Source organism: Glandiceps talaboti, chromosome 6 (assembly GCF_964340395.1).
Source record: "Glandiceps talaboti chromosome 6, keGlaTala1.1, whole genome shotgun sequence".
Classification (NCBI taxonomy): Eukaryota; Metazoa; Hemichordata; class Enteropneusta; family Spengelidae; genus Glandiceps; species Glandiceps talaboti.
In genome coordinates, this window is record NC_135554.1 from 3,484,324 (window position 1) to 3,503,444 (window position 19,121).

The 19,121-nt window shown below is 35.7% G+C and overlaps 1 protein-coding gene across 2 annotated transcripts in view; it reads right to left on the bottom strand.

Moving 5' to 3' along the window:
• Positions 1–1,328: 1,328 nt before the first annotated feature.
• Positions 1,329–19,121, bottom strand: part of LOC144436283 (tetratricopeptide repeat protein 39B-like) — a 45,605-nt gene continuing 27,812 nt past the window's right edge. For both annotated transcript variants that reach the window (XM_078125030.1, XM_078125029.1), the window contains 10 exons: positions 16,788–16,887; positions 13,224–13,289; positions 12,877–12,988; positions 11,878–12,005; positions 10,965–11,126; positions 9,467–9,673; positions 8,196–8,307; positions 7,152–7,269; positions 3,926–4,042; positions 1,329–3,220 (listed from right to left, as the gene is read on the bottom strand). In XM_078125030.1, the coding sequence (XP_077981156.1) occupies positions 3,028–3,220; positions 3,926–4,042; positions 7,152–7,269; positions 8,196–8,307; positions 9,467–9,673; positions 10,965–11,126; positions 11,878–12,005; positions 12,877–12,988; positions 13,224–13,289; positions 16,788–16,887 (1,315 nt within the window). In that variant the 3' untranslated portion in view covers positions 1,329–3,027. The remainder of the gene's footprint in view (positions 3,221–3,925; positions 4,043–7,151; positions 7,270–8,195; positions 8,308–9,466; positions 9,674–10,964; positions 11,127–11,877; positions 12,006–12,876; positions 12,989–13,223; positions 13,290–16,787; positions 16,888–19,121) is intronic.

The window sequence follows — 19,121 nt, forward strand, 5'->3', positions numbered from 1 at the left end:
ACATATACATATACATGTATTACCTAGCTACCACACTAGTTACAGAACATGTCATGTAAATGCTTGGCTGTTTCACAATCAGTGCTTCACTTATATTGCACTTTGGGGCAAAAATGAACTTGAAGGTTTCGTAATGGTAATCTTCATAGATAGTTTATAAAAGAAGTTAATCTAAAATGTTCTACTCGTCACATGAACTTGTCAGAAGGGATTAATATACTTTCTATTTTGGACACTACATGTTATTTACACTACAAATCACCAAATCTCATCAGATTCCAGTTTCTATTATACACTATACTAGGTATGACCACCTAAAGTTCTCTAACATACCGGTGACTTTACTATACATGCAATATTAATGCCCCTATACCAATGTTACGGGTCCACTTTTATGTGACATGTGAAACTCATTTAAAACTTATATTTACGTTAGCTTTTCGAAGCTTGGAAATATTACCTCAAAGGCTATGAATAACCTAAACATTGCCTTAATAGAGGCAAAAAATTGCAGATCTGCCAGGGGCAAAACCCCAAGGACTCCCTTACTCCCAGAGGTCACCCATGCATTCAACCAACAATCAGACGCACCAACAACCTGATATTGTCTTTTAAAGATGTGAAATGTTTGCCAAGATAGTCTAAAATTGTCTTTGACTCCAAATCTCCCCTACCAATGATACTACCATTACATGTGCTGACCTTTACTACATGTATATAATGATGCCATTTAACTGTTTAAGAACATATTTCAACCCTATGTAAGTTATAAAGAATAGTTTCTGATACTTGATGGTGCTGTCTTGTAAAGCATGGATTGAGTTATTGCATGGATAAAGTTATTCAAAGGGTTTGAATAGCCTAAATATTGGCTTTAAGAGTAAAAATCCTCCAGAGCTTCTAGAGGGCGACACCCTTGGACCCCCCCCCCCCCACATGAGGTGGACATATCCCAGTCTCAAGCTTTTCCCCTCATACTGTCAAGATGCTATCAAAGTATATTTCAACCCTATGTAGTTGCTTTTTACATGTTGGTGCTGTCTTGTAAAGCTTGGAAATTATTTTCTGAAAGGGTCTGAATAGTCTCAAAATTGATTTTTCAGGGTAAAAAACCTCCATGGCCATTCACTAGTATTGCCCATCACCCCTACACAGACATGGACATGAACACGAACACATATAGCCAGGAATCTGTAAACACACTTGCATGCCATGCCTATAGCACCACACGTCAGATAAATGCCACCATAACCATAAATTGTTTCATAATTTTAATCAATCTAAAATTGTTGAACACCAAATAATGACTTTTAACTTGTGTACCCTGTGTTGAAACCTGTCATCACTAGAAATCAACTGACAACTTAATTTGCTGCCTGGATGAATTATAATATACAACAAACAAACAAACAAAAAATGTACAAGAATAACGAAATTGAACAGCTTTGGTAAATAATTCTACTTTGATAGTTATAGATAACTTCTCTGTGTAAGTGGCATGGCTATATAGTTCAACATTGCATCAATTTTGTGATATATCTTCTTACTACATAACATCACAGACAAGAATATTCTTGTCTGTGATAACATGCACAATTCTTTTGCAACATAATCATAAATTATGAAAATTGTAACAGGCCATCATATTGAAGTGTGATATACTATGACAACAGACATACACTTAGTGTTAAGTTTGATGTTACTATGACAACAGGCATAGTGTTAAGTTTGATGTTACTATGACAACAGACATAGTGTTAAGTTTGATGTTACTATGACAACAGACATGTTAATAAGTGATGTTACTATGACAAGAGACATGGTCATAAGTGATGTTACCATGACAACAGACATGGTCATAAATGATGTTACCATTATGACTATGGACATGGCCATACCCACTTGTTACAATATTTGTTTCAACTATATAAAGTTTGCTTAAAGTGATTATTAGTAAATGTTAAATTTCTGGTACAAATACCATTACATTCATTAGAGTGAAATGCATTTAAAAATACATCATCCTCTCAATCCATGCACAGCAAATAATTTGCCCAATGGTTTAATTTTTGAATCTAAAATGTTACTACTAAGATACTACAATTCCTACTTCAGTTAGGACTGAATCAATCAATAAATGTTTCCCTTTATGTGATTGGCTAATTATATTTAGTTCAAATCGTACAGCTCCACCCTCTTTATTGATTGACACATAGACTCTACAGAAGAGAGATCTCTTCTTTAACACCAATGATTCACAGTCTGTGGTAACACTACTTACACCATTAACACAGCAAGTCACCTTAAAAACCAGAAATAGTTTGTGCCTGTTTCCAGACCAACACTACATGAAAGTAGAATTCTGTATTTGCATTCCTAAGTGTGTGTTAAGACACAGACAACTAACATAGTGGTTAAGAGGACATTCTTACAACAATCGAGTCTAGGGGTCTCAGCTAAAACTGAATTTCCAGTTCTAATTACCAATAGATTCCATTTACTTAAGTCAACTTTCTCTTTATTTTCTTGGGAAGAGATGCAGCTAAAAAGAGATACAACTACATAATGCAGCTAAAAGGAGATACAACTACATAATGCAGCTAAAAGGAGATTCTACATAATGCAGCTAAAAAGAGATACTAATTACTACATAATGCAGCTAAAAAGAGATACTACATAATGCAGCTAAAAAGAGATACTACAGTACATAATGCTATAATGGTATATAAAGCTTTGCACACACACATATAAAACAATAATGCTTCTATAATATCATGAAAAGAGAGAAAAATTGATCAAAACATAGAGAGTGTAATTCATTGTGGTTTACAGGTTTTATATATATTGCACTTTTAGTAGAGTTTGTGTATCTATAATGTTTATACAGTTACAAGTCAAGATATCATATTTGTTACATAGATCACTGACTGAAAGACATGTCATTTAGAGAGACCACTGTATTTGTAAAACATCACATCTAGTATTTAGTGAAAATAAACAATTTATCTATGGATACAGCGATATGATTTAATCTGATGGCACACTATCAGCATCAATACCAAATCCCTGATCTGATAAATCATCACTGTCTATTGAGATGTCTAGGGCTGCAGCAGCTGCAGTGTCACCCTTTGTCTTCAGTTTCAGTTTGATACTTGTCATGGCTGCATGGATACGGAAATGGAGTCGAGATTGTAATTGACGAGTCTTCTTGTAGTTCCTACATTAACAGACAAAAAATACCAATTGAATTATGAAAATAGAATGTTACTCACATACCAAGAAAATGACTCATAGAAAAATAAGCAATTTTGTCAATTCAATGCAAACACACCCAGTGAATTAATTGTCCCCCAGGTTAGTCATGCATTTGTTGAATTTGTATTAAAGGTCTATGATTTAATCCCAGGTTCACTTAACAGCATCATCTTATCAATCGAATAAATGGATAGAATTTTAATAGATACAATTATTCTTTCATTCTGGATCAACTTTTTCTTTAGCTCAGCCAGGTAGCCCAAATGTTAGTCTTCATCCAATATAGGCCTTTTAACATTTCCATCCATTTAACCAACCAAGCAAGTAAGCAAGCAAGCAACCAACCAACCAAGCAACCAACCAAGCAAGCAAGCAAGCAAGCAAGCAAGCAAGCAACCAACCAACCAAGCAACCAAGCAAGCAAGCAAGCAAGCAATGTTAATTGTAAAAACTGGCTGAGATAAAACGTATTCAGTCCAATAAAGTGATAGATAGATAAGATTAAGGTTTGTATGAGCTAAAATCTAACAGAACTAAAAGTGTAGTAAATTATGATTAGAATGAATTAAAGAAGAAAAGAACAATATGGCAGTTAGTATATGCTATAATTAGAATCTCTTCTAAAATAGAACAACAACACCTAGATAATATTTGTACATGTACATACTTTGCTTGTAAAAGATAATCCTTGGCATCTTCCAGTTTGTCCTGTTCCATGTACAAGATTCCTAACTCTGCCATAGCAAATGGTACCAGATACATTTCTGACTGAATCTGCTTCTCACTGCAAAACAAAGTCAAAATGTTGAACAGTCATATATAGAATAAATATACTATATCCTTCGTGAATATATCTAGTGTAGATACAGTTAGGGATGGTACATTTATACTATATCCTTCGTGAATATATCTAGTGTAGATAAAGTTAGGGATGGTACATTTATACATGAGGGGAACATCGCCTTTACCGGCAAAGTGCAATTCTTGCACTTTCTTATCAATCCTTATCAGCTCATTACCATAACTAAGTGTTTTCTTTTTGTAATTACATCTGATAAGCCTGAGTCATCACTGGTACAGGTACTACTTACTAGGTCAAGACTGAAATGCTGTTGACCGAATGTGTGCAAGTACTAGTGAGTGTGTTAATCCGCCGCGAGGCACAACTGGCTTGGGTGAAAGGTCACGATCCGATTGCGATCATAACATTAGGATACATCGTGCACCGTACATTGACGATGTTACATGTGGTATATGGACATCAGATATGGGAATTTGCTATTTAAGTATCTCTGCTTAATTTTTCAAAAAATTATTTAACTAACTATGGAACTAGAAAAACTTTAGTTCCGAGTGCAAGGTTACTTTCAAGGAGTGAATCGTTTGAGTCAAGGGACGTTATCAGCTGTTACAACTTTTATAATCCTATTACAGTTGACATTGCAAACAGATTTAGAGATTGTCAACAACCCGACTTGCCTATTGATGAACTCAGTTATCCGTAGTTTGGTTTTACCGAGGCGTTTCCGACATGACTATGTCCTATGTGAAGATATCTAGTGTACATACAGTTAGGGATGGTACATTTATACTATGTCCTATGTGAATATATCTAGTGTACATACAGTTAGGGATGGTACATTTATACTATGTCCTATGTGAATATATCTAGTGTAGATACAGTTAGGGATGGTACATTTATACTATGTCCTATGTGAATATATCTAGTGTACATACAGTTAGGGATGGTACATTTATACTATGTCCTATGTGAATATATCTAGTGTACATACAGTTAGGGATGGTACATTTATACTATGTCCTATGTGAATATATCTAGTGTAGATAAAGTTAGGGATGGTACATTTATACTATGTCCTATGTGAATATATCTAGTGTAGATAAAGTTAGGGATGGTACATTTATACTATGTCCTATGTGAATATATCTAGTGTAGATACAGTTAGGGATGGTACATTTATACTATGTCCTATGTGAATATATCTAGTGTAGATAAAGTTAGGGATGGTACATTTATACTATGTCCTATGTGAATATATCTAGTATACATACAGTTAGGGATGGTACATTTATACTATGTCCTATGTGAATATATCTAGTGTAGATAAAGTTAGGGATGGTACATTTATACTATGTCCTATGTGAATATATCTAGTGTAGATACAGTTAGGGATGGTACATTTATACTATGTCCTATGTGAATATATCTAGTGTATACAGTTAGGGATGGTACATTTATACTATGTCCTATGTGAAGATATCTAGTATACATGGATGGTACATTTAGATGTTATACCAAAATATTTTTCTTCATTCAGCCAAGGAAAATACGGGCTTTGTCAGTATGAGTCAGTAGTGACAATCCTTAGGTCATGAATATTCTCAGGCTGAATGAGGAAAATTCTTCGAGAATAACTTAATTATACCAGTGCCAGTAATATCAAAGAAAAATTGGGGAAAGTAATGGCAATTTTAAAAGTTTCGACTCATATTTCGAACACAACAGAACCAGCGATGTTGTCGTGACATAGACACCCATTGTTGTCGTGACATAGACACCCATTGTTGTCACATAGACTATGACATAGTATGACCAGAGTACAAATTCCATATTTTTTGTTCAACTTGGCTTGTACAAAGTATAATCACATTTGGACATATGCATCAAGTTATTTCACCACTTGAGGTATATTAATGACACAACCATAGTTAGCAGACACCCTATTCTATCAGACTTTCCTATTATAATTCTGAACACAACAATTTACAGTATAATACAAAGAGAAAGCAGCAAAGGTTGGTAACATCATGTTTGCTGGCTGATTACATTACATAACTATCATACAAGGTTGTTATTTTTTTATCATAACTTTTTCAATTGTTAGATTTGATTTTGACACTTGCCTACCTGATGATGTTATTTGACCAAAACACATTGCCATTTGGTTGTTACTATGGGTGTGGTCATTGTTGCTAGGGCCAAAATGTTTTACATAAAATCTGCAGAATAACACTTCTAGTATCATCTCGCCAAGTTTTAGACTCACTGACAAAGTACTTTCTGAGATTTAAGTTTTTGACCAAAATTCACATTTTTTTACACCTAATTTGCATATCACTCATGAAATCATATTATGCTTGATATTTTGACCAAAAAGACACATTTTTAGCCCTAATTTGCATATCACTGATGGAATCATCATGTAATGAACAAATCTAAATTATCATGCCACTAAGAACATTCCCACCAAATTTCAGGCCAATCTGCCCAGCAGTTTTGGCGTTTAAGTATTTTGACCAAAAATCACATTTTTTACCCAAAAATGGCTCTAAGTTGGCTAAATTGCATCATATCCAAAAGCATATTGATGTGCATATGTAAGTCATAGTTTATTATCCATTAACTAAGTTTGAAAGAAATTGGTCAATGAATGTCCAAGAAATGGCTCCGGGCGCACAGAGCCCAATCTATAAGCCCCATCCTGGACTGTGTCCGGCGGGGGCTAATAAACCAAATATGGCTATTTGACCTTGAAGAAGCCTTGCAAGGTCAAAGTGCAAAGTCTTAAAAAAGCTCATATTTAATCAAATGGGTGAAGGCACTTGAATGGAGTCACTACGTATTACATCTACAAAGTTATGTGAAATTTCACAAGAAATATGGCCATATTTGATTCAGTCGCAAAACAAATACAAAGTGATGTGCATAAGTATCATCTCTGCGCCAGGTTTGATTTAAATTGGTTGGTGCATGCCAGAGATATGAAAGTGACCACATGCTTGCACACACACAAAGATGGTACACAATGTATAAGCCCTCTTTTGGTGGTGCCTGTTGGAGGGGGGGGGGGGGGGGGGCTAATAGAACTTACCACTGTAAGACATCTTTGAATGATATTTCAGCTTGAAGTCCTTTATCCAGATACTTCAGACACATTCCTTTTAGAAGCATTATTAGAGCAAAGTCATCACCATAATGAGAATTCATGACTGAAAGAAATGATAGAAATGAAAACATTCATTCAAATGATTTGATAGGTATCATTTTGTATCAGTGATTTGCATTGTACACTTACACTAACACTGACTTGGATTCTGTCATAATATTCATCTGACAATAAGCCATTTTCTGTCGTGTGGCAGATCTGATGAGATATGCAAATATACCTAACAACAGTTGTCAAGGAGGTCAACCTATCGGTGTTGCCATATTGTTTACATGAAGGTCAATGCAACCTGTTCAAACATGTCTGAGTTATGGCTTTGGACATGAAAACTGCGCCAACAAAATTGCTGCCAGGCAGCCATATTGGATCGTATCACGACGAAAATGGATATGCACATGTATGTCATAGAACACTGTCCTAATACCAACATTGAATGAGATCTGTTCAAGCATGTCTGAGTTATGGCTTTGGACATGGAAAATTCATTCGCAAACAAAATAGCTGCTAGGCAGCCATATTGGATCGTATCATGAAACAAATTGATGTGCATATGTATGCCATAGTATGTTGCCCCTGTACCAAGTTTGAAAAAAATCAGTCCAGGCATTTCCAAGAAACGGCTCTGGGCAGACGGACGGAACCCAATCCATAAGTCCCCATCCCGGACTTCGTCCGGTGGGGACTGAAATGACATAGTATCTCCAAATTTTAATTTGGAAATACACATATATAGCTGATTTATAAATTTATATGATAAAATCAAAAACAATGAAAAAAATTGTGATATGACTGTGATATTATACACGGTCTTACAGGGTTTTTTCAAATTTGAAATGAAAATTATTTTGTATCAATTATCCAAAGAAAGCACTGTTAAAAACCATTAGTTTAGAACTGTTATATATTGTTACATTTGGTTAGAAATGTTATCAATTGTTACCTTTGGTTAGAAATGTTATCAATTGTTACCTTTGGTTTTATTTACAACATTCAGTGTTTTCTCAATCTCTGCTAAGATAGGTGCCATCAAGTCTTTGTTCTGACCTATTATGTTGAAACCATTCCATACATAAATCAGCTCCTGTAAGATTAATAATAAATACAATAATGGTGAAATGATTCCATATGTAAATCAGTTCCTGTAAGATTAATAATAATACAGTAATATTGAAACCATTCCATACATAAATCAGCTCCTGTAAGATTAATAATGATACAGTAATATTGAAACCATTCCATACATAAATCAGTTCCTGTAAGATTAATAATAATACAGTAATTTTGAAACCATTCCATACATAAATCAGCTCCTGTAAGATTAATAATAAATATAATAATGGTGAAATGATTCCATATGTAAATCAGTTCCTGTAAGATTAATAATAAATATAATAATGGTGAAATGATTCCATATGTAAATCAGTTCCTGTAAGATTAATAATAATACAGTAATATTGAAACCATTCCATACATAAATCAGCTCCTGTAGGATTAATAATAAATACAATAATGTTGAAACCATTTGACCATACATAAATCAGCTCCTGTAAGATTAATAATAACACAACAATGGTCTTGATATTGCTACATGAAAACAATATGTCACTAAGAATTTACCTGACTCTGCATAACAAGTGTCTGAGACATTCCAAACTCACAGAGTGCCAATGACTTGTAAAACACAAGATATTTTAATTAACAAAATGTAACTTATGCTAGATACTAATTTGCTGTGATTTTTTGGTTACTTTTCTCATGTAAGTTCACTCCAAACTGTAGGATTACAAATATGACTGTCACAAGCAGAACTTGCTACACACAGAGAAAGTAAACAACTGAATTGGATTAATAACATTTAAGATTATATTCAAGGTGATAGTCCTAACTTTATGATAATCAGGCATGTGACTATAACTTGGGTTAATATTACTGTATTTTTATTCTTCCATTATATAAAATTATCAGACCATTGTAACTGTATTGAGAACAGACACTTGGCAGAGCATGTTGGAAGTACAGAGACTTGTATTACATTCCACTGTTTGATAAGAACAGTTTTATGGCCTCTTTATTTGTACAAGAAATGCCAGGGAACTTGAAATTCATTTTTGAATGTGAGCTACTTTCTAGAGAGGCCATAAAACTATGACAGCTGTAAAATATTTTATGTATCATCAAGTACACGATATACATAATATACATGTATTTGACAGTTGATGGCTGAGTATAATTTGACTCACCAGTCCAGGGATGGTCAGTCTGTTACCCTTCTCTAAGAAAAACTTAGCCTTGTGTATGGCCCACTTCTCAAAGGGAATAGACTTGCCAGCTATCCGTTGTTTAAGGTCTGGAATCTCAGAAAACATCTTTTGTAGTCTTAGGATAGTTTCTGCTGTTGGGTCCGGTATCATACATAGGAAGGCAGCTTTCAGGTACGCATAGGTAGCCTACATTGAATAACACATATAAACACAATATCACAGTCAGGTAGTAGTGAAGACTACACTTGTAAAAGAAACAGTTGTCACCTATGGGTAATGTGTGTTGTGTCTGAATGCAAGGAGAAACAGATTAGTAAAATCTTCATCATTGGTCGGATAACATTCATACCAATTACACCCCATTCATTCAATTTCTCAACAAATAAACCTCCACATTATTTCATTGACAATCAAATAATCTTGTCTTGAAAAGTTCTCATGTACAAAGCCTTATCAAAACCTCATTCATTTAATACATCAATATGCTGTGTAATTGTTGCATTCTAGTATTTTGCCCATATAACTGACAGACTTTGGTGCATAAACAGTTTGCAACTAGACACACTCCCTATGTAACCTTTCTATTAATCACAAAGGAACTCTATCCCTACAGACTTTGAATTGTTATCAGACACACGAACACCCATCCACCCATAGACATACACTCATACATACATACATACATACATACATACATACATACACATACATACATACATACACTCATACATACATACATACATACATACACTCATACATACATACATACATACATACATACATACATACATACATACATACATACATACATACATACATACATACATACATACATACATACATACAGACATACACTCATACATACATACATACATACATACATACATACATACATACATACATACATACATACATACACTCATACATACATACATACATACATACATACATACATACATACATACATACATACATACACTCATACATACATACATACATACATACATACATACATACATACATACATACATACATACATACATACATACACTCATACATACATACATACATACATACATACATACATACATACATACATACATACATACATACATGTACACTCATTCATACATACATACATACATACATACATACATACATACATACATACATACATACATACATACATACATACATACATACATACCTATCCACCCATCCCACATATGCACCACACATCCACAGATAAACACACATACAGCTGAGACAGACACATTCACTCACTTTCTTGCCCACACATATAGCCTTCTCATCCACAGGCACCCCTAACACATACCAGAAAGACACACTCATCCACCTTCCCCACACATAACCGACCCATCCACATCTACACATATACATGTACACCCAAACTACTCACTATGCAAACTAAAATTCAACTGTGATAAAATTAGCTAAATATAGTACATGTACACACCTTAGACCATCTGCTTTCCTTGTATAGAATCTCTGCATATCTACATGCCATTAACCAATCCATACGGAATGCATAGCACCACATTAACTCCCAGTAACAAATGTGATGAAACTGTTTCCATTCTGCCTGACTATTGATAGATTCTTCTAATTTATAAATTGCCTGTTTCAAAGAAAAAGAAGAAAAGTTTATTGTATTGCCATGGATTCTATTTATCTACAGTCTGTGAGTTTTATCAGACATCACAGTAACTGTGTATCACAGTGTGTCATACATATATTTTAAAATCTTTTGATACTGCAATATGTGTAGATAAAGACATGTCAGACATGCCAACTTAGTTTATTATATATTGAAGTCTACCAGCATAGAGTTAGTGAGTCTACTACTTACATCTACTGTGTTAGCTTGTATTTCATGAAGTCTACCAGTATAGAGTTAGTGAGTCTACTACTTACATCTACTGTGTTAGCTTGTATTTCATGAAGTCTACCAGCATAGAGTTAGTGAGTCTACTACTTACATCTACTGTGTTAGCTTGTATTTCATGAAGTCTACCAGCATAGAGTTAGTGAGTCTACTACTTACATCTACTGTGTTAGCTTGTATTTCATGAAGTCTACCAGTATAGAGTTAGTGAGTCTACTACTTACATCTACTGTGTTAGCTTGTATTTCATGAAGTCTACCAGTATAGAGTTAGTGAGTCTACTACTTACATCTACTGTGTTAGCTTGTATTTCATGAAGTCTACCAGTATAGAGTTAGTGAGTCTACTACTTACACCTACTGTGTTAGCTTGTATTTCATGAAGTCTTCCAGCATAGAGTTAGTGAGTCTACTACTTACATCTACTGTGTTAGCTTGTATTTCATGAAGTCTACCAGTATAGAGTTAGTGAGTCTACTACTTACATCTACTGTGTTAGCTTGTATTTCATGAAGTCTACCAGCATAGAATAAAAAGATTGCACCGTTAGGAAACAATTCAAGGCACGGCTTCAGAATTCGGTTTGAGTATTCAATATCTCCATCTCCAGTACCTAGTGAATGAAATGATATCACTTTGCCCTGAACAATCCATAATCAAGACATACCAAGTAATGCACAAACAGACACAGACACAGACATATGCAGACAGACAGACAGACAGACAGACAGACAGACAGACAGACACACACACACACACACACACACACACACACACACACACACATACACACACACTCTCTCTCTCTCTGTGAAAAAGATAAATGAGACACATATATGTTCAAATTGCGTAAGTACTTAATTATCCACGCTGTATGGGTTAAATGTAGGGTACGCTGTCTGTCTGTATCTCTCTGCCTCTGTCTGTCTGTCTCTGTCTGCCTATCTGTCTGTCTGTCTATCTATCTGTGTCTCTATCTGTCTCTGTCTCTGTCTCTGTGTGTGTCTCTCTCTCGCTCTCTCTCTCTCTCTCTCTCTTTCTCTCTTTCTCTCTCTCTTTCTCTCTCTCTTTATTATGCCTATAGCACAGCAACTATTGTGTTAAAACTGAGATAGCTATACATTATGCCTATAGCACATCAAATATAAAACTGAGATAGCTAATATACAATATAAACAATAAATAATAAACTTCAAATAGAAATTTCTCTGTGTTGGTAAACCATAGTATTCAATTTGAAGTTTTGTTCCAAACACAACTTGAAAATTTACCTGAAATTTTCGACTACACACTTCAGTCTTTGTGAACAGATTGACCCACTATTAGTACACATGACCTTGAAGACACATGAGCCTAATAAGGGTGACAAAGACTGAAGTGTGCAGTTGAAAATTTCAGGTAAATTTTCAAGTTGTGTTTAGAACAAAACTTCAAATTGAATACAACAAATAATAATAACAAATAATAATAATATAGTAACATACCAATAGCAAAACTGATTATACTATGATAGCCAAGAAGAACTGTAGTACATAAAGAACTTCTAAGAGTGTTTTCCATTTGCCGACCTTTCTCTAACTCTGACAAACCTAATTCCTGTGAAGAGACAAGGAAAGAAAGCTGACTATTATAACATATCAGGATGTCAGTTTGTGTAACTGTCAATCTTTTGGTTCCAATTGTATCAATGAATTGAAAGACACACTAATTGTAAATCATCATTCAAAGTGACATATTACCATGGATATTAATCAAGGCTTCTTAATTTCTCCTTGTATAGTTGTCATCTCCAGGGATCTCAAGATTTCAATGGATGATGACATGTACTTACTCTATTCCCTGAGAAACCTACAAACTCCAGTAGTTTCAGAATCTTGGTTGGTAACATTGAAATCATCTGGTGAGAAGAAAAATTGAATAATTATACTATCTCTCTGATAGGGCTATAATGATAACATACACACATACTACCGTCCTGTCAATTTATCACAATATACCGTCCTGTCAAACTATCACAATATACCGTCCTGTCAAACTATCACAATATACCGTCCTGTCAAACTATCACAATATACCGTCCTGTCAATTTATCACAATATACCGTCCTGTCAAACTATCACAATATACTGTCCTGTCAAACTATCACAATATACAATCCTATCAAACTATCACAATATACCGTCCTGTCAAACTATCACAATATACCGTCCTGTCAAACTATCACAATATACCGTCCTGTCAAACTATCACAATATACCGTCCTGTCAAACTATCACAATATACCGTCCTGTCAATTTATCACAATATACCATCCTGTCAAACTATCACAATATACCGTCCTGTCAAACTATCACAATATACCGTCCTGTCAAACTATCACAATATACCGTCCTGTCAAACTATCACAATATACCGTCCTGTCAAACTATCACAATATACCGTCCGGTCAAACTATCACAATATACCGTCCTGTCAAACTATCACAATATACCGTCCTGTCAAACTATCACAATATACCGTCCTGTCAAACTATCACAATATACCGTCCTATCAAACTACTGTGAACCGGAAAATTATTGCGCAGTCTTATTTTCGCGCTTTGGGAGATCACGGTGATTACGCGCAGTTTAATTTTCGCGCAAGGCCGTCAGTGGATTTTTTGTGTGAACATAAACAATACGTTGAGCTGAGAACAATGAAATTTGACACTGATTGATGGGCAGTATTGCTCTGTCGGCATCCGTCAGTTGCAGTGCTCTATTGTTTCCAACTGCGAAGATACTGTGACACGTTGACTTGTGACAAATGTAGGTGTTAATTTGTTCAATTATGTACTAAACAAGTTACCAGATCACACAATACAAAAGTCGGGTAGCTCACAGCCTCAAAGCAGGAGCCGCCAACACACATGCGTCAATATTGTACAGTCTGGTGAAACACTAATCAAATCACGTCAGTGTCTCTGTTTTGCATCTTTTTGGAATGAAGTTCAAAAGGTCACAAAGTCAATTATCTACATGTCGAGGTCAACGAAAACATCGATGCGTGCCTCATCAAAACAAACAACGGTTCTACAAAACGGAAGCGAGGGTCTTATCAGCAGTACTCCTCTGAGATTCTATGCAAAATTGGAAATAAAGATTCATAATTCTTTGTAAAACTTCGTTGCAAATACTTTATTGGGTGTTGTCTGAAAACTCGTGTGTCAGTGTGTTTGCGTGTACCGTGTGTGGTTGTATACGGAGTGATTGTAACAAAAAAGAAAGAAGTTAAATACTTGCCGCATGGGGGCGCACACAAGTACATCCGCGCAGTTTTAATTTCGCGGTCACGGTCGAGCGCGAAATTGCGCGAAATTAAAAATGCGCGAATAATTTTCCGGTTCACAGTATCACAATATACTGTCCTGTCAAACTATCACAATATACCGTCCTATCAAACTATCACAATATACCGTCCTGTCAAACTATCACAATATACCGTCCTATCAAACTATCACAATATACCGTCCTATCAAACTATCACAATATACCGTCCTGTCAAACTATCACAATATACCGTCCTGTCAATTTATCACAATATACCGTCCTATCAAACTATCACAATATACCGTCCTGTCAAACTATCACAATATACCGTCCTGTCAAACTATCACAATATACCGTCCTGTCAAACTATCACAATATACCGTCCTATCAAACTATCACAATATACCGTCCTGTCAATTTATCACAATATACCGTCCTGTCAATTTATCACAATATACCGTCCTGTCAAACTATCACAATATACCGTCCTGTCAAACTATCACAATATACCGTCCGGTCAAACTATCACAATATACCGTCCTATCAAACTATCACAATATACCGTCCTGTCAAACTATCACAATATACCGTCCTGTCAAACTATCACAATATACCGTCCTGTCAAACTATCACAATATACCGTCCTGTCAAACTATCACAATATACCGTCCTGTCAAACTATCACAATATACCGTCCTGTCAAACTATCACAATATACCGTCCTATCAATTTATCACAATATACCGTCCTGTCAAACTATCACAATATACCGTCCTATCAATTTATCACAATATACCGTCCTGTCAAACTATCACAATATACCGTCCTGTCAAACTATCACAATATACCGTCCTATCAATTTATCACAATATACCGTCCTGTCAAACTATCACAATATACCGTCCTATCAAACTATCACAATATACCGTCCTATCAAACTATCACAATATACCGTCCTATCAATTTATCACAATATACCGTCCTGTCAAACTATCACAATATACCGTCCTATCAAACTATCACAATATACCGTCCTGTCAAACTATCACAATATACCGTCCTGTCAATTTATCACAATATACCGTCCTGTCAAACTATCACAATATACCGTCCTGTCAAACTATCACAATATACCGTCCTATCAATTTATCACAATATACCGTCCTGTCAAACTATCACAATATACCGCCCTATCAATTTATCACAATATACCGTCCTGTCAAACTATCACAATATACCGTCCTATCAAACTATCACAATATACCGTCCTGTCAATTTATCACAATATACCGTCCTGTCAAACTATCACAATATACCGTCCTATCAAACTATCACAATATACCGTCCTATCAATTTATCACAATATACCGTCCTGTCAAACTATCACAATATACCGTCCTGTCAAACTATCACAATATACCGTCCTATCAATTTATCACAATATACCATCCTATCAAACTATCACAATATACCGTCCTGTCAAACTATCACAATATACCGTCCTGTCAAACTATCACAATATACCGTCCTGTCAATTTATCACAATATACCATCCTGTCAAACTATCACAATATACCGTCCTGTCAATTTATCACAATATACCGTCCTGTCAAACTATCACAATATACCGTCCGGTCAAACTATCACAATATACCGTCCTATCAAACTATCACAATATACCGTCCTGTCAATTTATCACAATATACCGTCCTATCAAACTATCACAATATACTGTCCGGTCAAACTATCACAATATACCGTCCTGTCAAACTATCACAATATACCGTCCTGTCAAACTATCACAATATACCGTCCTGTCAAACTATCACAATATACCGTCCTGTCAAACTATCACAATATACCGTCCTATCAAACTATCACAATATACCGTCCTGTCAAACTATCACAATATGTCTGTGTAATACTGACTGAATGATGGAACTGACAATCTCAATCAAATTTTAAACAATTACACACAAAGTTATTAAGATATGAAAATATTGACTGTTATCTAGAAATTTACAAATTAAATACTATTTGATGATAAGCATAGACAAGTTAATTGGAATTACATATACTGAACTTACCAAATTAAATGTACCAATACCTAATCTAACACCACTTTCAAACTGCTTTTTAGATCTGTCATCTATCCAGGTACGTTTCTCGATCATGTGACGACATTCTCTACAAAAAAAAATCATAGTTAAGTTTTTAATAAGTATGTAGCTATCTTGTTTGACAACATTATACACATAAAAATAGTCACTACACAACAGAGGTAGTTACCAGAGTTCCCTACCAGGTAAAATGTGCTACAGTTCTCCACTTATTTTACCAAAATTATGGATACATGGTAGAGAAAATATTTCCTACAATGTATGGAAATTATCTATGCATGTTTCACTACATTCTCAATTCCTGTTTCACACTTTCCAAACATTAGCAAAATCATTGATAAATGATGTGTGAACACACCAAGTCCAATCTAGTGTATACATGTCAAGTCCAATCTAGTGTGAACACACCAAGTCCAATCTAGTGTGAACACATCAAGTCCAATCTAGTGTGAACACACCAAGTCCAATCTAGTGTGTACACACCAAGTCCAATCTAGTGTGAACACATCAAGTCCAATCTAGTGTGAACACACCAAGTCCAATCTAGTGAACACACCAAGTCCAATCTAGTGTGAACACATCAAGTCCAATCTAGTGTGTACACATCAAGTCCAATCTAGTGTGAACACATCAAGTCCAATCTAGTGTGTACACACCAAGTCCAATCTAGTGTGAACACATCAAGTCCAATCTAGTGTGAACACACCAAGTCCAATCTAGTGTGAACACACCAAGTCCAATCTAGTGAACACATCAAGTCCAATCTAGTGTGAACACACCAAGTCCAATCTAGTGTGAACACACCAAGTCCAATCTAGTGTGAACACACCAAGTCCAATCTAGTGTGAACACACCAAGTCCAATCTAGTGTGAACACACCAAGTCCAATCTAGTGTGAACACACCAAGTCCAATCTAGTGTGAACACACCAAGTCCAATCTAGTGTGAACACACCAAGTCCAATCTAGTGTGTACACATCAAGTCCAATCTAGTGTGAACACATCAAGTCCAATCTAGTGTGAACACACCAAGTCCAATCTAGTGTGAACACACCAAGTCCAATCTAGTGTGTACATGTTAAGTCCAATCTAGTGAACACACCAAGTCCAATCTAGTGAACACATCAAGTCCAATCTAGTGTGAACACATCAAGTCCAATCTAGTGTGAACACACCAAGTCCAATCTAGTGTGAACACACCAAGTCCAATCTAGTGTGAACACATCAAGTCCAATCTAGTGTGAACACATCAAGTCCAATCTAGTGTGAAAACACCAAGTCCAATCTAGTGTGAACACACCAAGTCCAATCTAGTGTGAACACATCAAGTCCAATCTAGTGTGAACACACCAAGTCCAATCTAGTGTGAACACACCAAGTCCAATCTAGTGTGAACACACCAAGTCCAATCTAGTGTGAACACACCAAGTCCAATCTAGTGTGAACACACCAAGTACAATCTAGTGTGTACACATCAAGTCCAATCTAGTGTGAACACACCAAGTCCAATCTAGTGTGAACACATCAAGTCCAATCTAGTGTGAACACACCAAGTACAATCTAGTGTGTACACATCAAGTCCAATCTAGTGTGAACACACCAAGTCCAATCTAGTGTGTACACATCAAGTCCAATCTAGTGTGTACACATCAAGTCCAATCTAGTGTGTACACATCAAGTCCAATCTAGTGTGTACACATCAAGTCCAATCTAGTGTGAACACACCAAGTCCAATCTAGTCTGAACACATCAAGTCCAATCTAGTGTGTACACATCAAGTCCAATCTAGTGTGAACACACCAAGTCCAATCTAGTGTGAACACATCAAGTCCAATCTAGTGTGTACACACCAAGTCCAATCTAGTGTGAACACATCAAGTCCAATCTAGTGTGAACACATCAAGTCCAATCTAGTGTGAACACACCAAGTCCAATCTAGTGTGAACACACCAAGTCCAATCTAGTGTGTACACATCAAGTCCAATCTAGTGTGAACACACCAAGTCCAATCTAGTGTGAACACATCAAGTCCAATCTAGTGTGTACACATCAAGTCCAATCTAGTGTGAACACACCAAGTCCAATCTAGTGTGAACACACCAAGTCCAATCTAGTGTGAACACACCAAGTCCAATCTAGGTTGAACACACCAAGTCCAATCTAGTGTGAACACATCAAGTCCAATCTAGTGTGAAGACACCAAGTCCAATCTAGTGTGAAGACACCAAGTCCAATCTAGTGTGAACACACCAAGTCCAATCTAGTGTGTACACATCAAGTCCAATCTAGTGTGAACACACC